The sequence below is a fragment of the Limulus polyphemus genome, unplaced genomic scaffold (genome assembly GCF_000517525.1).
Source record: "Limulus polyphemus unplaced genomic scaffold, Limulus_polyphemus-2.1.2 Scaffold3194, whole genome shotgun sequence".
Lineage (NCBI taxonomy): Eukaryota > Metazoa > Arthropoda > Merostomata > Xiphosura > Limulidae > Limulus > Limulus polyphemus.
In genome coordinates, this window is record NW_013668804.1 from 65105 (window position 1) to 89774 (window position 24670).

Here is a 24670-nt window from a genome sequence, read left to right on the forward strand (position 1 = left end):
ATTTCATGTAATTGTTTGAAAAAAAAAAGAAGAGTTTGGAAAGATTTTTATATGTCAGCTTGATTATAAATATTATATATATAATAATTGATTATAAATATTATATGTATATATATAATTGATTATAAATATTATATATATAATAATTGATTATAAATATTATATATATATTTATAAGACATGCATATTAGAACAATACTAATACATTTGCAAATGCAAAAAATAATAAATCTGACATGACTAATAAAATAGCCTAGCTTTTGCAGAGCCTTCTAGACCATAAGCTCCAAAATCAGCTCATGATTGCTACGTCCTTTGTCTACAGTAATTTCAGTGTCTTTCTGTATTATACCAGATGTTTCAGAAGATATTTGACTTTGGTTTGTTTATGGAGCTGCTATTGTTGACTCTGAATGGTGAAAAGTTCAAACAACTTGCAGCATGATTTTGCTTATAAAAGTTTCTTTTTTTCATATTCATTCTTTCTCGTCACCATCCGGTATATGTTTGTTTTTTTCAGACTGAAATCTATATGCCAAGCACTGCACAAATACTTACAATCTTAAGCCATTTTTAAAAATTAAATGAAACTATTAAAAACAGAGATATATCATACATGGTTATTAAACTGGGTAAAGATCATCAGTGAAATGACTACTGGCCTGAGTTGAAACTACTTTTTTAAACTTTCCATAATGGTTTGACATCCTGTTGCTATAATAAAAGCAACAGAGGCCCTGATTCTTTGGGAAATATGCCAGTCTCCTGATGGGCCAGTTTGCTTCTAGTAGATAACAAAAAGGACCTAGGACTAGACTATTTCACTGTACATGAGATTATGGAGGGTGATAATTTTAGTTGCTGGTACCATGAGCATTCTTGTTATGTAGTTCCTATAGGAATGAATGATATTGTAAATTGGTAAAGCTGCTTAGAAAGTATAAAGAACTCCTTCAGAGGTTTAGGGGAAATAAATAAATGTGTGTTCCTTTTGGGGGTGTACTATTAAGCTAGGTGCAAAAATGTACTTAGCATTTTTTAATTGAAAAATTATCAAGGATCTGCCTAGAGCAGCAGTTGGGCTGGTTTAAATTGTGGTACAGTTTGCAGGATAAGACTAAACTGTGAGATAGAGATAAGCTCCACTTAAATAGGCTAAGTAGTAGGGTATTTAGGAACCTCTGAAGAATTTCATTATAGACAGTTTAAACTAAATTTATATAGTAGTGAGGGAATATGGGAAACAGGAAGAAAGAAAATTGATAAGATAGGAGAAGAGGAGATTGGAAAAGAGAATTTTGAGTATGAAAAGTTAAATAATAATTTTAAAGATAAGTCTTCCAGACGTAAAGATGAATGTAGAAGATTCAAGAATAAGCTTAATAGCTGTTATTCTAATTTAAGGAATATTAGGAATAAAATGGACAAGTTTCAGGGTTGAATTTAAAATGAAAAGTTGTGATATAATGGGACTTACTTAAGTTTAATTAAATTTGGAGAGCATATTTTAAAATTCCAAGTTATAAGTTATTTAATAGAGAGTTTTTGAAAGAGAATATGAAATGGTTCTCTATGAAAGAGATGAGCTGCAGCTTGTTGGGCCCGAAGACAAAAAAAGAATATTCACTAGGTTGAACCTATATGGTTTGCAATTAGAAATTGCTTATGTACAGTACCAGGATAGAGGGCACATTGACGTAGATGGTGAGTGTCATGAGACAGATATTGCCACGAGCAATTAAGTGGGGAATAAAAGACTGGAGCAAAGGAGTAAAAATCAGACCAGTGCTTAGATGGGCAAAGGAAGAAACCCTGGAAGTTGAGTAATAGCTAGTAAAGTGAGAAGAGGTAAGTATTATTAGAAATACATTTTCAATATAAGAAAATGTAAACTTTCCCAAAATTCTCCATTGAACCAGGATAACAGAAAGTGCACATACCATCCACCCTAGCTCTATATGTGCCCTCTGTTAAGATGAGGTGTTCTGCAAGACAATTTGAGGTATCTTCATGGTATATTCTGATATCTGTCTACTGTCTGATCGATACCTTACCTATTCCTTTGATTATCATGGAAAAAGTCAGCACTATGGTATGCTGTGTCTGCTTCCCTGGTGTGTGCTAGCTGGCTTTTCAAAATAGGTTTATGAGGTCACCTGTTGCACTGTCTCCAGAAAAAGACCTTTCTGGCTGAAACAGGACTGATGGGGATCCAGGCATTTTCTCCGAGTTTCTCCACCACAAATTCCTTCCCTCTTTTTTCTTTGTGTAGAGCAATAGAGACCTTTACTGCTTACCAGTTACTAGCTGCTAGGGTGACGAACTATGGAGAACCCTCACAGTTTGGGACCTAACAGTTGGGGCTAAACAAGGGGTGCCAGTCAGTGGGAATTGGTGCAGTGGTGACACTATCAATGTAGCACAGGTCACCACTGATATACATATATGAACAACATGCCAGAATCACTTCATACAATAATATGCCCTCCTCCTATGGTCTGCTTTTGTTCAATAGAGTTTAGACGAGCACATCACAAGACTGTACCCCCCTCCTGCAGATTCCAACTATTCAGCAGAGTCAAGGTGAGCACACATACTATACACATGTGCCCTTCTCCTACAATCATTCTCCTGTTCAGTTGAGTTGAGGTGAGCACTTACTAATAAATCATGATTCTCTCCTGCTGTGTACTCTTCTTGTTACATACTTTATGTCACGATTTCTGTGCCCTCATCCTGCAGTTGATGTCAGTCCAGGTGTCTGACAGTAGAGTTGAGTTGAGCACACACTAACATATCTTACCCTCCTCCCGCAGCTAGTGTTGGTCCAAGAGTTTGATGGTAGAACTGAGACTAAATGCACCAAAATTACACACACTGTGGCACGAATTTTCTCCACTCCTCCCACAGCTGGTGTCAGTCCAGGTGTCTGACAGTAGAGTTGAGTTGAGCACACACTAACATATCTTACCCTCCTCCCGCAGCTAGTGTTGGTCTAAGAGTTTGATGGTAGAACTGAGGCTAAATGCACCAAAATTACACACAATGTGGCATGAATTTTGTCCACTCCTCCTACAGCTGGTGTCAGTCCAAGAGTCTGACGGTAGAGTTGAGGTAAGCATTAGGTACAGTCTGAAAGCACCCCAATGATGCTACACATATTGGCTCTCCGACCTATTGTATGCAAGTACTTGGACAGCCATTTTCTTATCCACTAATACCATGACACATGGGGCTTGTTTGCTTCTTCCTCCCTTTCAATCTGGGTGAAGAGTGTACCTTGGATGCAACCTCCCACGAGTATGCCCCTTTGGAACCCCTGCCATGGGTTTCCTTCCGTTGCTTTCTGAAGGGAGTTCATATAGCTAACTTTTGCACTGGTTCCTTCACCATATCAGTGTGGGACTCTAGCTTCCTATGTGAAGAGGTGTGTGTCATCTCGGAAGTTAACATTTTGCTTCCCTGAAAATGTACTTCTGATAGATATTGACCTTTCTCACACACTTTCCACCCTTCCTCCCCACTTCTGTGCAACTTAGTACTCTTTACCTCATCATAAAATGAAAATCACGAGTGCAAAATCATAGTCCTAGCTAGTGTGCAGGGAGACTGTGTTGCCCTTCTATTGGTGGATGGCTTTTGTTGCATAATAACTTAATTATGCAGTAGTGCAATTCACAAGAAATCTCATGAGTTTAGGTGGGAGTTGCTTGAAGGCTAATGGCATGCAAATCTCTAAGATAGATGCATGGGGAAGATAGCTTTCTGTGTAAGAGGTGAGTTTCTATTGGAAAAACATTTTCAGGTAAGGAAGATGTTAACCTTAGAAGTTTCTACAAAATGCAATTTTATGGTAATATATTGCAGAAAACAAATTTGATCATGGACAGCAAAGGAGAGAAAAGCACACAAATTAACAAGTAAAGCAAAGCCTTTATTCACAGTTATTGTGTAGCATTTCTATTTAACAGACTAGCTGCCATCCTTGTTCTGTAGTGAATGTATGGTTTGGGAAGGATTTTTGTGCATGTCCAAACAGGATAAAGACAAAGGGAACTCTTAATTTTCTGTTCAAGTTAAGAAGAAATATTAAAAGGTCAGTGTACCTGAATTCAATGCTGTATATGTCTCTGATTATTCCACATAACATTTACAGGTGAGAAAACTCATACTGATTTGTACAAAAATCTGCACTGCCCCTCAAGATGGGCTTGCTCCTCCCCATGAGTGTCAGACATGGCCAAAGTGATAAGAGTTTCTAGCTGTTGATATATAATCGAGCTTCACCTGAGTAAAGGGATTAGTTAACACTCGGTTAACAAGAATATCACACTACATGCAGATAATGTTCACAAAAATTTAGAAAAATATTCCTAAACAAGTTATTGAAGGGTGAAATTTATTAATATTTCAGACATTATAATGGCAGTGAGAAATTTTATAATGTCAGGTTTTTAAATATGGGCTAGGATTCTTTTACAGTAGGTGTCTGTGACTTGTTGGCAATAAATTCAAACAATAAACAGACAGCACACAATCCACTTGTTTTAAAATCATATATTCAAAACAAGTAAAATGTATGTACAAGAATTCTTTACAGTATAGGATACCACAGTTGTATTTAAAACTAAATGATTATTTTTTCTTGTCAAAAATCCACACAGATTGATTCAATTACTTTAGAATCCAATTTACAAGACAAATTATTTTTTTTCTACTCCATTTCTTACTATACAATCTGTGATAAATTCACTTACATTACCCCGTGGGTTACCACAATTATATACAGAACTTGAAATAATTGTCTCCTTTTCAAAGTCCACACAGGTGGGTTTTGTTACTTTAAAACACCCTTTGACAGGACAAATTATTATCTTTTATCTCTGTTATTACAATACCACTGTAAAACCACTTTAAATTTTGCCCGTTATGGCTAAACTGACAATCACACAGTCTAACTTCACTTTCACTAACTTAATGTTTTGACTTACTTTACTAACATTTTCAGAAATTGCTCATCATGGCTAAACTGCCAATCATTTAGGTCAGTTTAGATCTATCTAATTAACTCTCGCTTAACTTGCTTTCCTCTCTTTCTTTCTGTAACTGCAAATATTTTTAACATGTAACAGAAAAATCTCTAGTGACAACAATATTACACACAACAAGAAAAACTTAGAAGCTTTCAGTAAGATGACATCAACAATATTATGAAAACCTACTACAACAATAAATCTGCATACGCAACGTACGACTCATGCCAAGTTACGTAACAAAATTTGTCATAACTATCACTTTTAAAATCATTAACTTTAACACTCTTGTTATGAAAACTAAATAGTCATTAAATGAACTAAATAATAACTCTTACACAAAACAGTATTGTATATCCAACATATAAGGAGACCAGAGCTGTATTTAATGAGGATACTGATGTGAGAAGCTTTAATCGTAAGCATATGATTGAGATTATAGGAAGTGAAGTAGTGAGAGAAAGTTTCCTGGAAGTGATTCAGGCTGGTTTTCTACGCTCAAGGAACCAGTCAGCAAGTATACCACTTTAATTATTTATTTTCAACCACTGTTGAAGGGGTGAACATTTGAGGAAAAGTAATCCATGTATAATTGTGTTTGATCTTTGTCAGTATGTTGAGGCATGAAAAGTTAAACTTTAGATGTTAACTTTCAAAAGTCAGTTTGAGGCCGTGAGACGAGATTTATCTTTAGTGATTTGAGGTAATGAGATAAAAGGTTATGTGGATTAGATTTAGAAAATTTTTATAATTAAATTGCTTTTGATTCAAACTAGAAGTGTTCTGTATAAGAGGAAAAGGGTAACAGGGATGAACAATTCTAATTTGTTTACTAAAAGCATAAAGGAGATAAATGGATTAAGTGCTACAAGTTTAATAAATTTAACTTGACAGATAGGATGAATGATTTGCAGAACCATGGAAAAACAAGGGATTTGTTTAAGGAAAAAAGAAATCTAAATCTAAAAGGGCTGATACTGTTAAAACTTATGTCAATATTTGTTTTCAGCATGTTACTTTTAAAAGATGTTGATGGAAAATTTTTTGTTGAAGATGGATTAATAGCTGAGCTTTTAACTATTTCCTCTCATTTTGTTAAGAAAATATAAGAAATGATATAAATTATATAGACTTTAATTGTTTGAGAGATTAGTAATAGATAAAGCACCTAGACCAGACAGCTCTTTCCCTAGGGTTTTAATGGATGCCAAAGATCAGATATGAAAGCCTCTCTCTTTCATTTTGTGTTAGGTCAATAGAAAGCATGTAGGTGTGTGAGGATTGTAGAGTTGTTAACTATGGCTATTTTTAAGGGAGTGATAAGCCCAAGAAACTATAGGCCTGTAGTAGGAAAAGTTTTAGAGTGTTGGAAAAGTAATTTGCAAAATCATAGAGTGAAATATGATATCATAAATTGGAGCAAATAAAAATTTGTTAAAGGTAAAGCTTGCATTACTAGTATCTTAAGTTTTTATGAAGTTGGTGGAAACGGTGTGAGGTTAGTATACTTAATTATCAAAAGTCTTTTGATATGTTGTCTCCCTGAAGATTAACTAAAAAAATTACACTGGTGTGGAATAGGGAAAGTCTAAGTAATAGGAGTGAAGGGTGGTTGAGTGAGAGAAAGCAAATGGTTGTTGTTAATGGAGTTCATTCAAACTAATCCCTTCAGGGATCAATGCTTGGATCTTTGCTTTTTCTTATTTATAATAATGATATTGAAAAGGGCACATTGTTTGCTGAAGACATTAAATTTTTGGATATTTTTAGCTGTATTGAGGATGTTGATAGTGACTTGGATTAATTGGTAAGTCAGAAAATAGTCGAGGAATGATCTGTAATTATAGATAATTAAAAATAATGCATTTGGTCATAAGTTAAACCATATGTTTAATACAGGTAGGAATCCATTCAATAGCATAATTGAAGAATAGGATGTTAGCATAGTGGTACACAAGTCCTTGAAGCTATCAAAACAGTACTGTGTTGTCAATAGTAAAGCTAATAGAATGTTATGTTGTATTGATAAACATACTGATTACAAGTGGAAACAGGGTATTACATCTATAAAAATCAATAGTTAGTCCTTACTTGAAATATTGTGTACAGTCTTGATCTCCATGTTTAAGAAAGGATATTACCTTATTGGAATTGGTTTAGAGGAGGGCTACAGGGATGAAAGAAGTATCTTATGGGGATTGGTAATGGAATTGTAAGAGATGACCTTAGTGAAGTTTACAACTCCATGAGATCGATAGGATAGAGGTCTTTATTTCTTTCTACTGAATTCTGAAGACAATACGGATGAGAGGAAATAAGCTTAAGGTTTGGAAAATACAGACTAAGCTTCAGTTAAGTAGTTTTATTTTTGTAGCATAAGGATTAACTTATAGACTGAATTGCTATCAGCAGTAGTTGAGGCTAAAACCTTAAAAATATTTTAAAAGAGGAATTATAATTTCTTGGAAAATAAAGGGTAGATTCAAAAGTTTTTTTTCTTATGGGTTGGTGTGACGGGACAGTCTTAGAGTATCGTATGGTTCTTGTTCATATGCTATGAAACTATGGCATCTTTATCACCATCCTTTAACTTCATTCAGACAGTTTTATAATCTCTTCGTAACTTTTCTACTGATTCCACATGAGCCTGATTCACTGTATTTCTTTTATGTGGTACATCCTGGATTATCAAGATACAAAACGTTACTGCAATGCCCCTTTTCAAAAGCAGAAACTTTCACCTCTTGTGAATATTTCTTTTTTTTTATAAGCTAATCAAAATATCAACATTTACACCAGATCTTTGTGTTGACAATTCCAGTTTTATCTACTTGAGATAGAGCTTGCTGCTAGACTTTCAAGTAAATTTGGTTTTAAATGTTTGTCAATTGTATTGTTATTATAATTATAATTCTCAAAGTGTTCATTGGTAGCTTTAATCTATAACTAATTTAAACAGTTGTCGTACTAGTAAATTTCATAGTAAGTTGTTATGTAGGTTTTGCTCAGAAGGAAAAGTTAAAATGTACATATCTGTGATAGTTTTAAACAAAATATTTGAGCTCTGTTTAAAAGGAATCTCTAAATAATTTACTATTGTTTAATTTTTTTTGTACAATTATAAGTTTTTTGGTTAATTTCAGGGAATCTGAAGGAGTGCCAAGTACAGCCATTAGGGAAATAGCCTTGTTGAAAGAACTTGATCATAATAATGTAGTGAGGTAATTTACTTCTTTTTGTACAAATCTAGTAATTAATGTATATATTCTAAACCATTAAAATAATACTCTTCACCGATGCAAAGCCTAACAAAATATATAAAACATAAAAATGACAGTTAATAGAAGTTATAGATCTGTACGTTATGCCACGATATGACAAGTATCACAATATCAGTTGATTTGAGCATTATATAAGTCATATTATGGTTGTACTAAAGAATCTTTAATATTAAAATATATATTTCTTATTGTTTATCTCAAAATTGCATGAGATTATTTTTACAATTATAAAATTATTTGTCCAAAATCTAAGAATAATTTACAAGCAAATCAATCTGGTTTTCAATAAGATTTTATTTTGACTTTATAGGCTTCAAATCATGAAAAAAAATTGTTCTCATTATTAGAAAAATAGGCTTCAAAATAGCTCCAGGTTTATCTTAAAAAATGTAAGCATATTTATATCTTGTGGGGCAAGAGAAACCTGTTGGGCACAAATACTGTTGATTGAGGTTAAGAAAACTCTTTTAGTAGAGTAGCGTACTTGCTGATTGGGCTAGTTTCTAATAGAAAACTAGGGGAATAAAATTTTAATGTAGAGTCCAGCATTGCTAGTATGTTGGTAGAGGACGTATTTCAGTGATTTTTGGTTTGATGGGATCAAGTTTATCTCTACACTGCAGCAAAGTTGTGGCCAGGGATTGAACATGCCAGCTGTGTTGGTAGACAAGTACATATTTCTCCTGGGGATGGCTGGTAATGATAGGCTTACGTATCATAGAATCTACAATACAGTGGTCATGATATGATACTTTTATTGTGGGGCAAAAAATTCATGATTTATTGGTGAAATGCTAAATTGGTACAGCACTAGCTATTTATATTTTGATATTAATGTCAGATAATAAGTCCTAATTGTTATAACACTAGTAACATTTTATAGTTATAGAAAAATTGGTTTGGGTTTGTTTTTTGTTGAAAACTAAAACAATTTAATTGATACAGGAAACCTAATCTAAACATTAATGAATATTCATAATATAAGTTTGAACTTCTTAAAAACAGTCCTAGTCTTGAATTTATGCATCTAATCAGTTTTTTGATGGTTTATTATAATATTGAAACACTTTTTAAGGATTTGATAATCAATAGTCTGATGAAGGTAAATGCAATTGTTCCAAAACCTTGTTCCAGAGGCTAATCTAGTCAACATGTATTTTACATTGAAAGTAAACAATGAATATTGTAATTGCTTACAGTGTAAAAGACAAAATTTTGCTTTTTTAATAGTCCCACCAGTGAAGTCTATGGATTTACGACATCAAAATCTGGGCTCATTTCCTTGCAGTGGACACCGCAAATAGCCCAATGTGGATCTGCTCTAAAAATAAACACAAACATACAAAACTTTCTAGTAGCTTACCTTACATCTCAGTGTATGATAATTTTAAAGTTAACTCATTCAATGTGCAACATTTTAAAGAAAACTACAACTTATCTTTTAATGTTTATATAACAACTGCCTTTGATGTTTATTTCTACATTGCAAACCTTGATATAATAATAAGTCATACACATGTTCTGCATATAGTATTAGATTAGTGTTAGAGAAATCATGTTCCAGTTTCCTATCTCTTCTGGTGGATCAGTTAACTATAATTCACACTAACAATTCCAAAGTTGTTTCTGTAAAGGGAATGTTGATTCCAGGACTTTTTGCTTTCAGGCACTGGACCTCCTCATCAGAGCTCATTCCCAACCAGTTCCTCTTATTACTTATCAAAAGCTGGGGTTTTTGAACCTGGTAGAAGATCACCTCTTTCAGCTGGATTGTGTTCTGTCCACAGAGTTGTATCTCCACCCCCACATTTTTCATTGGGTATGCTCTCAGTTGGGCACACTCCTCATGGATGCCTTTGCTACTCTTCTCAACTTCAAGCTTCCTCTCTTCTGATCCTAAGTTCCTCATCCTTCGGGTCTGGCTGTCAAAGCTCTCAGCAAAGACCACTTTCACCTTTTTCTGTGTGACTATACTCCTCTTTGTCTCCTCCTTCAAGTTTTTGCCTTGATACACAACACTTCCTGTTGGGTCCTATTAGTGGCACGTTTTTGGTCAGCTCAGCTCTGGTTTTCTCATTTCTTTGGCTGATGTCAAGACCCAACTTCCTCTACCCTGTGTCTCTTCTGTTGCTTCAGTTTCACATTTTCCTTTTTCATCCAGTGGTATTCTGTCTTCATTTTCCTGTATGGGATTTGTTTGATCCATTGCCTGCAGTTCTGGGCTTACCAATCATTTAGCATTCTCTTATCTCAATCCTGTTGTCCTTTCACTTTATCTGTCTATCAACAGAAGTGGAGGGTTTTTCATCTTTGGTTCATCTGCAGCTCCCTTCCTCCCAACTGTCTTATTGTGACCCACCTTTCTGCCTCTTTCACTTGGTTGTTTGACCACGGTTTGTTGGTTTTCACCATTGGTGATTATTGGGCAGCCTTGTCTACTGCATTTTGCCTTCTCTATTGCCATAGGGTGTTTTCTACCCTTATCCTCTCCACCCTGTTCTGATCCTTCTTTTTTCACTGACCCTCTTACCTGACTCCCATGCCTGGCTGGGACCTTAATGTTGTTTGCATGCTCTTACACATGCCTCATTCCAGTTGTTGGCTTCTTGCTTATGAAACCAATTTTCTTTTAAGACATTATTCCTTCTCGCCTGTGGTTATTATCATTCAGATCTCTATGCTATTGATGCTTCTTGCATTCTATCCCATTGCATTTATTTACTCCTTTACCTGTACTGGTCCTTTCTTCCTGAGACTTCAGCTGCTTGGGAAGGTGACTGTTCTTTTTCTCTTATCTTCCTTCTGTTTCTCACATTTCTAATCATTCAGACCCAGATCAACTACTGTGTTTGGTTCAGGCTGTTTCATGTTAATCGGCACAAACTTCTTCTTTTCAGGGTCCCCACCATAATCTGTTTCTATCCTGGAAACCATCTTCATCCAGTGACCTCTTGCCTAGTACCCTTACTGGATAGGTCCATTAATTTTTACAGTTGGTGCATTCTTTCCTGGATGTTGATGCTTGCAGTCTGTTTCAGTTTTGTTGCTTCAAATTTTTCTTCTGTCTCACTCTATTGCTTCTCGTTTTTGCCAGTGCTTCGATGAGATCCCTCAGTCTGGCATGTAGATAACTCCACTCACATTCATCGCTCCTTACCTTCGCCATCTGGCTGTTTCATCTCATGAAGGATTTCAACTCCCCACGGTTGTCACTTTTCAATCAACATATTGTCTTTGAAAAGGGTAAGTATGTTTTCTTTTTCTCTCCCTTTTGGCCTAACAAAATCCCACCAGGTGGTTGATATTGCCTCCCAGATTATGCATATTTTTCAAAATTTACATTGGGTCAGGGGTAACAGAAAGCACTCAATGCATCAGCCGTGACTCTACCAGTGCCTACTGTCAAGATGGAGTGTTCCACAAGAGCACTAGAGATTTTCTCATGGTATACTAAAGCATTCATTTGCCTGATTTCTTACCATACTTTTCCATGGACTATCATGAAAAAATGTAGGAAGCAGGTTGGTGGAGATAGTGTCTGTGTAGTGTGGGTCACTCCTTAAACAGCTAGTATGCCCTTTTTCTGCAGAAGGACATGTTTGTCACCCTGTTTCTGTCTGTCTAGTTGAATCAAGGTGAGATACACTGTACGATCTGATTGTATCATAACCACTTTACACTTCTTGGCTCCCCAACCACTTGTGTGTAAGTGCTTGGGTGGTCATTTTCTCATTCCTCCCATTCATGTGACACTTGGGGCTCATTTGCCTCCCCCCCCTTTACATTCCAGGCAAAGAATTTACCCTGATTAAGATGAGATGTGATTTCCCACAAGTGTGCTTCTATGGAGCCCTTACCTTCAGGTGTCACACTCCATATGCTTTTCCTTTAGAGACTTTCTGAAGGGAGCTCGTCTAGGTTTGGATTTTGCACTGGCTCCTCCACCAATTCCAGAAGAGATTCTAGTTATTATATGTGAGGAAGTGAGATAGTGTCTTGGAAGTTAACATTTTCCTACTCTGAAAATTTTTTACAATAAGTACTCACCTTCTCACACTTCCCACCTGATCTCTCTACTTCCATTGCACTTCCTTCTTGACTTGTCTAAGAATGGAATTATTTCAAGTACAAGTGCTTAAGGGGAGTCACTGTTCATGAAGGTTGCGTCACCTTCCTACTGGTGGAGGGCTATTTTCACAGGATGATGTCATCATGTACCAGCAAGTTCATGTTAAACATGCGAATTGTACGTTGATATTAGTTCAACATTAGTGGTATCCACATGATGGATATAGTGTGTAGAAGTGAGTATCTATCAGAAATAAATTTTCAGATTAGGAAAATGTTAAATAAAATTTTTGTACCAAAAATTTGTCTCTAAATTGACTTTTGCTATTTTGACTCAGGCTCTTTGTAGTTTGAGTCCAAGATGCTTTTCATGTTTGTAATAAAAATGCTTTTTCATCTAACAGTTTTCATATTTAATTTACTTAACTTCTAGAACCTCCTACATGAATATCAGTTAAGTTGTTTCAGTAAAATTTATATTTGATCTGTTACTTTTTCTACCCTAACACTATATAGACTCATTCCATTTGATCAGATCAAAATCATCCTTTTTTTTCTTTCTAAAATGACTGCAGATTGTAACAGATTATTACAACTATTCATCCTAAACAACCTCATACATGTAACAGTTTACATCCTTTTTCATTTAATTTTATTATTTGATAGTTTTGAAATATATCTAACTACCACGAAAAGCAATAAATCACCCAGCAGGAGTGAGGAGTGTTTAACATAAACAAAATTTCAGGTTACATCATGTAACATCTAAACATGTATGTTTTTCAAGTTTTTAATTTTTACATTTTAATTACGTTTTTTAAGTCCTCCAGTTGAAAAATAAAGACTGGGAGGTTCTTATTTTAAATACTTGCCTGTCAATATCCATAGTTGTTATATCTGATTTGTGGACATTTTAAAGCCCATATAAAGGAGGAAAGAAAATCTAAAACAAAAATTCTAAGTGGAGAGGCGTCACATCACACATAGAAGTGAAAATAAAGATTGAGAATTTATTTAAATATTCACTTTTTTTAAATTAAGAAAGTGAAATTTATATGATATTCAAATTTGAATTATAAACTTTGCTTTGATGGCAAGTTTATTGACATACATTTATAATAAAGTTGTTTAAATTTTGATGTACTATGAAAGTTCTGATATGCACACTTTGACCTGTACCCTTACACACAATGATTAAAGGTAAAACTTTAACATGGACTTTTATAAAGTAATTCCAGGCTGCTGTTAAAAAAAAATATTTTTTACAAGTTTAATGTTATTATATTTAAAAGTGTTAGTTTGTTTTTGCTGATATTTTACAAGCAACTGGTATGTACTTGTCTTAATATATTCTAGTAAGGTGCTAGATGTCAATACGACCCAAGCTGTCATCCATTGTTTACTGAAAATGTCTTCATCGATAATAATTCATTTTGTATATCAGCATTTGTAGGTATATTTATGGCTTCTGTTAATAGCTATAAATGGGAGCCATTCCTGTAGCATAAGTTAAATTTTTGCTGCTTTATAAGCAAACAGAAAATCAGTTTGAAATAATTTAAGACTAAATGGATTGGTGGAGAATTTCATATTCAGGATGGACAGTTGTGATTGTGGCTTTGTCTAGAATGGAAACAATATAGAAATTCTTGCAAAAAACCAAACCTAAAAAAAATAATGAAATTTTGGACTTTTTTGTTTCATTTCGTACTGATTCACATTTTTTAAATCCATTTACACACCTGTGTAATAATTTATTCCACAAGACTACTACTACCAGTGGTGGCGTGCGTTTTGGCAAAGTTGAATGTAAAGATTTGTTTGTGAATGCTCAGAAATGTTCAGTTGGCAAAATCTTCTGCTCCTACCAATGTAAATGTGAAAAATTGCTTTATATGAGGCGAACAATTTACAAAACAAAAGTCATTTATTTTAGTAAACTTTTCTTTTTAAACGAGGTTTGCAATTTTACCAAGTAATTAAACATTTTCGGCATTCATTTTTATCATCACTGAATCAGAAACAGTATGTAATCTATATCAGGTGTAATCATTAAAGATAAACTTTGGGTAGAAAGAAAATAGTTTTTGTTATGAACTTGCTTTCTTGTAAGCACATCATGTAAATATCTAGTTTTACTATGCTAAAAACACATTTAAGATATTAACATAATTTTAGTGGTTGAATCTACTGTTTCTTGCACAAGTGTATGTAATTATTTTTTCTATTTTTGCATCCACTGAAGTGAAGTAAGTATTATTTAACATTCCTTTAATCTGCTTGTGAAGATAGGTAATTCACTTAATATAAATATTGCTAACAATTGATATATTGAACTATTTTATTCATTGCATTGCGATTTGATTTAATTGTTTTTTAACTCGACTATTACAAAAAAATTGAAATTATGAAAGCTGTGACTTTTTAGCTCACTAATTATAGTTGTTGTAGCAACATAAAAAAAAGTGAAATATATTGTACTAGATATTTTTTATGATAGAAATTTATTATTTCTGATGATTAAAAATTTGGTCAAAAACAGTTGTGGACACTAAGAGTGTGAGGGGGAAGCATTCCAAAAATTGTGGTGTACAATAAAAGAAATTTCATATAGCTCTAAAGGCCACAAATCATAAGGCTCATTTGATACAGCTAAATAAAAAAATGTTTAAAAATATATTCAAAACATTAACTTTATAATATATAATATTATGTAGATTAAGTAACTTTTATTTAAATAAGAACACACAACATTTTCATGAATTCAAAATATTTCTTTTCATTCTGCAATTAATTAGTTAACATGCATAAACCTCTTTTTATATTTTTGAACATGACTATAACAGGTTAACAAGATAAATTATGGCAAGATTTATACAATTATCCTTTCCATTACTGCCATGGATTATGAGCATCCGAAAATATTTTATTAGTTGAATATTATCAATGAAAACTGAAATATACAAAGCACCGTTAGAAGGTGTTTTATAATAACTTAAGGAATCCTAATATTATAGAATGTTGAAAACAAGTTTTTTTAGATGAGCAATCCGTTATAAAATGAAACATCTGAACCTTACATGTGTCAAAATGATATTGAACCTAAGAATGAATTTGTAATTGTTTTTCAACAATCAAAGATAGTTTTGATATGTTTAAAAATATGTGAAGTATACAATTAACATGAAGCAGATCAACAATGAAAGTTCTGAAGTTTATGTAAATCAAAAAAATGCCACCTCCAAAATTATTTTTCTACTGTCATGACCTTGGCACTCATGTTTGCACCAAAAATAATTTCAAGTGTGCCCGCCACTGATCCATAATGATATAAAAATCTTAATAAGCAATTTCTGACTCAAGAAAATATGATTATATTGAAAGGTTTTGTAGTATCCCATTAGATCTTAAAAATTGGAATCCTAAGAGTGAGGTACATGGCTGTTAAAGTGTGATCCTGGGATCATTTTGACATGCTGCATTCTTTGAACCAAGTTGTCATTAAGGTGTTTTTATCCTATTAAGGTGGACCACCCACACACACTATGGTCACATTTTACCACTTCAATCAGAAAAAAGTCTTCATATTTTCTGTTCCTTACTTGATCTTCAATTGTTCCTCTCTTTCTGCTCTCATCTTCATTTGAGGTCAAGTCATCAGATACAACTGTAATTTTACCACTCCTGTATGCAGACGTATATCTCTTTAGGCACTTGACAACACCTTCCCTGCTGAAACTTCTCTCATCTGACTTTTTTTGAGGAACTGGTGTGCCATTGCAATTTCATCTGTATCTGCTACACTTGTGACACCTCAGACATTTTGTTAATTAACATTTGCTGGTTAGTTTTGAATCTTAGTGTTCTATAGGTAATGTAATACAAGAGTGCCATGAACATTGTCTGAATTAGGGTAAAAAAATCACCAAACTATATTGACAAAAATCTATCATAACTTCTCTGGATGTTATCTCATTATAGATCAGCATACATCTATGGATTTCTCATAAAGTAATGCATATTCCAGTAGATTTTGAGGAAAAAAGTTTAAATGCTGGATATGTTTATTACAAAGTGCCCTACCATCTCTGCTCTGTTGAGTCAGAGATTGCTTGTTAGAATGTGTAAATTATTAGTTTTATTGAGTTAACAGGAACTTGCAGTGTGTTAGTATTTATAATTACTAAAATAATAATAAAACTGTTGAAGAATCTTTGGAAGTATTCTGAAAACTTAAGATTTTTTCAAATTCTAAAATAAATTGGTATGATAAACATTAGGATGTACTGAGACTGTTAAGTAAATTGGAATGATAAGTGTTGAAATGTGCTATTATTTTCTAGAAGTATATTGGAATGGTAGTGTTGAAAAATGTACTGTAATCATGTAGTATAATCAGATGAACTGAATTAACTTTAGAGCTTCACTAGATAAGTCTACTAAAAAGATTCAAACATGGAGTATTGTTGAAACTCTTACTGATTGAGTTAATGCTAAACAGATTAATGAGACCGAACAAAATGTAAAGCACAAAATAAATAATAATCTTTATTATATGCAAAACACAAATACACTACCTGCACTTGTGGTTTTTATCATGTTAGACCTTCACTTTTTCTTGGTGGCCCGGCATGGCCAGGTGGTTAGGGCACTCGACTAGTAATCTGAGGGTTGCGGGTTCGAATCCCCATGACAGTGCAGATAGCCCTCATGTAGCTTTGCACGAAACAAACCAAACCAATCTTCTTGGTGCTCTCATCTTAAGATTCTCCATTAATCATACTGACTAATATAAGGCTTCTTGGCTTCAAAGAAACCTTGCATTTACCAAGTGCAAAAGTTGTTACCATGAGAGTGGTGATTCTCAGTACATGTAGGTGGAGTTATAACATATAGATATCACTGTACAGCCATTGTAGGACACTGCTGTTTGATAGTCTTATACAAGGTCACTTTATGTAATGTTCTCCATGGTCAGTAACAGGTATTACCAACTTTGAGAATAACAAAGGATCCAAGGTAACTTGAAACAAGATCAACTTAGTGATTTTCTTGAGTATGTGTTATGTGAAACCTAACACATAATAAATTCAGAATAACATTACAAGAATATAGAAATCCATGGTATGTTCATATATCAAATTTTCCTGTCTTTCCTACCTCAGGCTTGTTCCAAGCTGACAATTAACTTTAATTTTGCTATCAATAAATTTTCTAATCTTGCTTTTTAAGAATTACATTAATCCTTTCTAGCATCCAAAATCACTTATACAGATGTCACAACACATGGATGAGGATACAAACAATGCATACAAAGGCTTGCACAAAGAAAGCATTGCATGCCCGTGAACCCTTTAAACAATGAAAAATACATTACAAAATTTAAAAAGAAAACCCTTTTAACACAGATGGAAGTACACATTGATATAAAAATAGCTCCATGGTATATTCTGCATCACAATTGTTTGGTAAATTAAAATGATAATGTTGAAATGTGCTCTAATTATTTAGTAAATTGGATTGATAAGTGTTGAAATATGCTGTGATCATTAAGTAAATTGTAATAATAAGTGTTGAAATGTGCTGTGATCATTAAGTAAATTGTAATAATAAGTGTTGAAATGTTCTGTGATCATTAAGTAAATTGTAATAATAAGTGTTGAAATGTGCTGTGATCATTAAGTAAATTGTAATAATAAGTGTTGAAATGTGCTCTGATTGTTAAGAAGTGCATGAATTTTTAAAGAACTTTCTCGAGGTTTTCATTAAAAAGTGTCATAAGTTAAGATCAAGTTATAAAAAATAAATATAAATGCACAGTGAATTGCTTGTTTGGGCAATAAATTTAACACACACACACAGTAATGTTTGACAATAAGTATAATAATTGTTTTTGTAGTTTTATACATGTGTATAAAACTAAAGACAGTCACTTACTCTGTGTTAACTATATGTATGTAGTTATTTTCTGTACCCATGATTAAGTGTTTGTTTTCTTGTCCCTCAGACTTCTGGATGTTATTCATAGTGAAAAAAAACTCTATCTGGTCTTTGAATATTTAAATCAGGATCTGAAGAAGTTAATGGACAGTGCACCAACTTCAGGGTTGCCTCTGCCTTTAGTGAAGGTAATGTGATTTTTTTGGTGCCTATAACTTTCTTTGTTTCCTTTTTTTCTTCTTTTTTTTAAATGTTAGAAGTATCAACTTGATTAAAAGGCAATGTGTAGTGTATTTTTGTTGACATTCTTTTTTTTATAATAAAATGTTTAAAAATGTTGAAAACAAGTGGTAAGTCATCTTTTTGTAAAACATATTATGAATTATAAATTTTCAAAATTTAACGTAAACAGCAAACTCTACATTGCGTATATTTATATAAAACATATTTCCTTTGGAAAGTTTTATATATATGTCTATTTTAATGTAACTGATATTGTGTACACTTGTCAGCATGTCTGAAGAGTTAATTTGAATGTAGCCATTTGTTTCAGGTAGACATGTATCCCTTGCTGTGTATAAACCATCCTAAACTTTATGGCCATTATTAATTAGATATATCGTGTGATTGAATATTGTTTTAAGCAAAGTTCACAAAAGCTCAAATAACAAAATATTTAATCTTTGTTGTCAGTTAATATTCAAATGGCTCACACAAATACTAACCACGGCCTCTTAAAGAAAATTTTGTACCAACGTGATATAGTTTTATTAGGCACTCTAATGGAAAATGTAGTATAAATGCCTACAGTAAAATTTATTCATGTTATTCCTAAAAATTTTAATTTAAAATGAACTCTCAGATATTCCTTAAATTGGTCAGTGATTGAAAATTTTTGTACCGATTAAAATTGAGATACATGTTATATTCACTTACATGATTGCCAGAGCTTTCAAATACTTTATTATTTCCTTACAACTTTGATCCATATTGTCAATTCATACAGTCATCAACTACATTAGTGATGTGATGGCTATAAAAATAGTCTTCATTAATTGTACAGAGTAGTGAATATTCCTTCTATAACTTGAGAAAAGTTTGTTTGTTCTTTAACTCCTCCTAGGCTTTTGCATTTGGACTTTTAAAATGTGATTTAGTCAACTAGGAATGATTTGAAATGTGTCAAGAAAAATCTATTTTTTCTTTTAAAATGCATAGATCTCATAGCTCCAGTGCTGGTTAAATATAGATGAATCAGTGGAGGTGGCCACTAGGGGTACTGGTGGGATTTCTCCAGTTTCCTTTTCATTACATGGGGTATACATACAGTCTATGTACGTTCAATCATTACTGGCATATTTAGGATAAATACAGAAACACTATATACATTCATAACTGATAAAACACTAATTTTACAATTGCATTTCATTTTCAAATTGCATCAATTGTTTGAGGAATTTCTTTTTTTTACACATTAAATAATTGGCAAACTGTTAACAAAGCAAAATTGATGAATTTTGGAGATTTCCATAATTCCTTTAATTAATTGTTATGCATTGTTATGTCAGAGCTAGAAAATGGCTGTGAACAAGAATTGCGAGTGTGCAAAAGGTGGGGAAGGGAAAGCGTATTGTACCAAAAGCATTATTTCCATTCAACAGAATTTGCTCCCATTATATTGGTGAGCAGGCTGAACATTAATATCAACATCAGTATTCTTTTTCTGTGTAATTGTTACACTGATATTTCACGTCAAATCATCAACCTGTTAGGCCTAGGGTCGAGTGGAGTTTACAAGATGTGATGACATTATCATGTTTCTGGTTGTATCATAAGCTGACACAAAGATTGTCAGAAAAGGAATTTAGTAAGTATACTCCATTGTCAAGAAGAAATATAGAAGACATGGGAAAAAAGAAAAATTTATGTTAAACAATCTCATAATAGTGTTTTTAACAATGAACATGGATACTGAATAACTGAGGTACCATTTTTATTAGCATGTGTTATTCAGTTTCTATAACTTTCTTTCTCTACTATAAAAATTAATGTTGCTAATAATATTTTAACAAATTTGTTTTTCAGTTGTAAGTTAAAGTGAGGTTTTTGTTTTCCTGATTATTCTGGTAGAGCTACTTATGGCAGTTGCTTCAAGGAATTGCCTACTGTCACTCACATAGAGTACTTCATAGAGATTTGAAGCCACAAAACCTTCTGATTGATAAAGAAGGAAATATCAAGCTTGCAGATTTTGGATTGGCAAGGGCCTTTGGTGTGCCTCTTAGATCATATACTCATGAAGTAAGTTTCACATATAACCAGGGTATTTGCTTTACTTTTTAATATGTAAAGTTTTGAATATATTATGATTATTATTTGTATATTATAGCATATGGTTATTTATTGTAATTAGAAATATAGTAGTAGTAGGTTTTCCATTGTGTTCGATAATGGTTATATGAATTTTTGATCTGATCTCATCTCTTGAAGAGCATTGGTCTCAGACCGAAGCGTGATGCATATACTCTTACACAATGGGGTCATGGAAAGTCTGTTGAAGTAGGTATAGTTTTCTGAAGCAGTTCTCATGAAGCTTCACACTGCTGCTTTTTTTTTGTTATTTTCAATTGTTTGCATTCAATCCTTACGAGAGACTGCCATAAAGTCCTGTCTATGGCAGACTGTTCAAGATCTTTTGGTTTTCAACTGTAAAGCTGCAGATGGCTTTTCATAGTTCTTGTAGCATTTGCATTCCTGTTTTTGTTTCCCTTCTTTCAGTTCTCCTTAGCATATGGTTATTTATATTAATTAAAAATATAGTATAATATGTGTATTACATAAATAATACAATTATTTTTAAACTTTCTTCTTAAAACTGGAGAAAGCTTATAATTTGTAATTTCTGTTAAACATAATATGTTAGAAAACAAATTTTTTCCCACATTTTTGAAGGCCACTGAAGATTTTATATAAAGCTAAGAGTTTTAAGATTTGGTGCTTGTGTAAAATAAATTAATTTACCTATATTGTAAATTGATTTAGCTAATTATGTTCAAAAAAATATTCTAAAGGATATCCAGCAAGGAATATTACAATAACATTGCTTTTTAAAACAATTTAAGCTTACTATGCATTTTTATTTTATTTTGTCAGGTTGTCACTTTATGGTATCGTGCCCCAGAGATCCTATTAGGAGCAAAGTTTTATTCTACTCCAGTTGATGTTTGGAGCATGGGCTGTATATTTGCAGAAATGGTTTGCTGCTTTTATCTTAATATTCAATTCTATGATCTTCATACATAATATTTAATAAGCCATTTGATAAAGGTAACTTATATATTTAGGTTATCTTAAAGTTCTCTTATTGTGTGTCCCCAGTAAGTTTATAGACTTATAAAACTAAATTTCAGGGATCAGTTGCCATGGTGTACAGAGTACCTCTTTGTGCTGAAACCAAAAACAAAATTTTGCATATTTTTCTGTATGGTTTGCATACATACAGCATAAAATACATGAAAGTTTCTTTATGTTTAGTTGGTATGTGCATGCATTAATTATAGCTATTTTGAAATAAGTTAGCACTGTGGGCCACACAAAGAGAATTTTAAATAATGTCCAAAAGCTTAGGTGCTTTTGAAAAGAAGTGTATTCTTCATAGAGAGCAGATGATTAAGAAGAGATTACATTTCAAAAATGCTCAATGATTTGGACTTGTTATTGAACGTTTATTATCTTCTAATCATGGGTATATTCACTTGAGACAGACTTTACAGAGTATATTAATATAACTGTTCTCTTGCATCTTTATATACTTGATCTTTCCTGCTTGTATTTTGACTATCACATATCACGTTTATGATATTTCTTGTTCTTTTTTCAAGTTTATGTAGCTGTAGGTGGTTTGGTTCTATTTCTTATGCTTACATCGTTATTAAGCCACTTTGCTATATTACATCATGCTACGCATGAGCTAGAAGGAAAAGTTAGCTTGGACCACAATTGAACCATTTCCAATTACATTGTGCAGATCATGTTTTGGCTCTGCTTACAGCTTGAGAAACAGCAATTCTGGATCTCTTGTTAAGTTCTTTTAGAACTTTGAGATTAGTGTTGAACATTTTGTTTCAAGTTGAATGTGATGTGTAATTAATTAAGTTTTCCATGTCAGTGACTCAGACAGGCTTGTGTTGAATATGAAATACTTCATCAATTTTTCTTTTGAAGAGGGAAAATCTTTGAACCAGATGTAGTTTAAGATAAACCTGCACCACAGGCTTAATGCTAACACTAACGGGGCCAGGGACTAATCTTCTATAAGGCTTTTCAACTTACAGTTCCACCACTTAATCCAGGTTTCTTCTGCTCTGACAATTCTGTAAGGACTTAGATAATTACTTTTTTCCCTGTGAGTCATTTTAAGTGTAAAATCCTTTCCCAGTGGATCTCCCGGGGTGTGTGGGGGTGAATACATATAATTGAAACATAACTAATTTTACATAAAACAAAAGTGTTGTTGTGACTGCATTATTTACGCACTCTCATTAGTAGAAAGACGTAGTTTTGACATTTGTTTCATTTGTGTGGATCAGAGCTCTCAAAATGATCACTCTTAATGGATTCAGCAAATACTGAAACTGATTGTTTTCTAACTATCTTGTTTTGGGGCTTCACAGACATTACTCCTTGAATAAAACATATGTTTTATACACTCAGTGTTTTACAACCTTTTTTTTTTATATTTTAGTATGTTGTGTTATAAATATAACATTTAATAGTGGAGGGGGGGGGCTCACAAGCTTGAATTGTAGCAAAAGGGGGATTTGTGATAAGCAAACGTTTGGGTAACCCTTTATTTGATGGAGCTTTTGGAACTAAATGTTTTGTTATAAGAAGTAAATTGTTCAGCACACTTTAGTTTATCCTGCATTAGGAAGTGTGTACTTTTTCAAAGTTGTCATCTAGAGTGCCTGAAACCTGGAGATTGTCCTTAATTTCATTGAGATATTTTTTAATTTATTTGGATCAGTTAGATTAGTTTTAGTGAGGGATCAAAGAATTGAATTTCCACTTTTTCTTCACTAGTTTTGAATTACTGTAGAGACTGGTAGTTGTACCAAAATCTTTTCCTTCAGATTTTTCAGACATCTTTTTCTGGAAGCATCTTCAGTAAATTTTTCAAACTGTTTATCATAATCTTTGTTGTTTTTTCATCTGCCGAACAGTTTTTTGAAGGTTTCAATCAAATAATGATTCAAAGAGAGTTAATTAACTGTAAGTAAATCGATTTTTTTTCCCAAGAGTCCCCTATGATAATTCTACCCAATATTTGATTTCGTGTATAGTCATACTTTAAATTCTTATTTGTTATTTTTGGTAGTTTCCTCTTTATAATAGAGCATAGTTATTTCAGTAGAGGGTTTTTATGGTTTAATTCCAGAAGCATTTCCATTATATATTTAACCTTAGAATGCCATTGTTAACTTTTCAGTCATTAACACAAAGGTGATATGGGGTCATAGTGACTCCACGCTGGTGTTTTAGGGTTAATAATACTGTTTCAGGTATTTACTTGTTCTTGTTATAGTCTTTCTGAACCTTTACCTGGAGGTAATCTGTGATAGTGAGTTTACCTTGGTTTATGGTGTAGCACCCTTCTCTGGACCCAATTGCTTGTGATTTTCAACAACAATTCCATAACCTTTCATTTTAGCCAGATATCAGCACAACAAACTACAATGACTTTTTTTCAAAAATCTCATAATGTTTGTACAAACGGATCAGATAGAAGGTTGGCTCCAGCTGTTTTTGCTTGAAAAGATCTCTCTTGGAGTTGGAAGTCCTAGAACTTGTTTTTCCAGTTGACCTGGTTTGTTCAACTTCTGTTGAATTTTGCTGATGCCATTTCTGAACCTTGAGCACTACAGTTACAAGACTTAGAAATAGAATGCAATAGAATTCTCAAACCTGAATATCCCTGTTTTTACCTCAGGTTTTTAATAATCACACTTTTTCATTTTTAACTCGGTTAAAAATATGGGCCTCTTGTTCCATCTATTGTTCAGGAATTTTCAGTAGTGAAAGACTGTTTGGTATTTCTGATTTTTCCTTTTTGTACTTGTCTCAGTTCCCTTTATGTTTATGAAGATGATGGTTCTGTCTAAGTCTCATTCAAACCGTATTCTTGGGTGGCTTGTTACACTTCAACAAGTGAGAATCTGGTCAAATGGTGATGGTTCTGTCTAAGTCTCATTCAAACCGTATTCTTGGGTGGCTTGTTACACTTCAACAAGTGAGAATCTGGTCAAATGGTGATGGTTCTGTCTAAGTCTCATTCAAACCGTATTCTTG

The 24670-nt window shown here is 33.1% G+C and overlaps 1 protein-coding gene across 3 annotated transcripts in view; it reads left to right on the forward strand.

Moving 5' to 3' along the window:
• Window positions 1–24670, forward strand: part of LOC106468859 (cyclin-dependent kinase 2-like) — a 36589-nt gene that overhangs the window by 4147 nt on the left and 7772 nt on the right. For 2 of the 3 annotated variants that reach the window (XM_022397215.1, XM_013929300.2), the window contains exons 3-6: window positions 8177–8254; window positions 18390–18510; window positions 20453–20623; window positions 21476–21577. In XM_022397215.1, coding sequence (XP_022252923.1) covers window positions 8177–8254; window positions 18390–18510; window positions 20453–20623; window positions 21476–21577 — 472 coding nt within the window. The remainder of the gene's footprint in view (window positions 1–8176; window positions 8255–18389; window positions 18511–20452; window positions 20624–21475; window positions 21578–24670) is intronic. The other variant, XM_022397216.1, reaches the window with a different exon arrangement.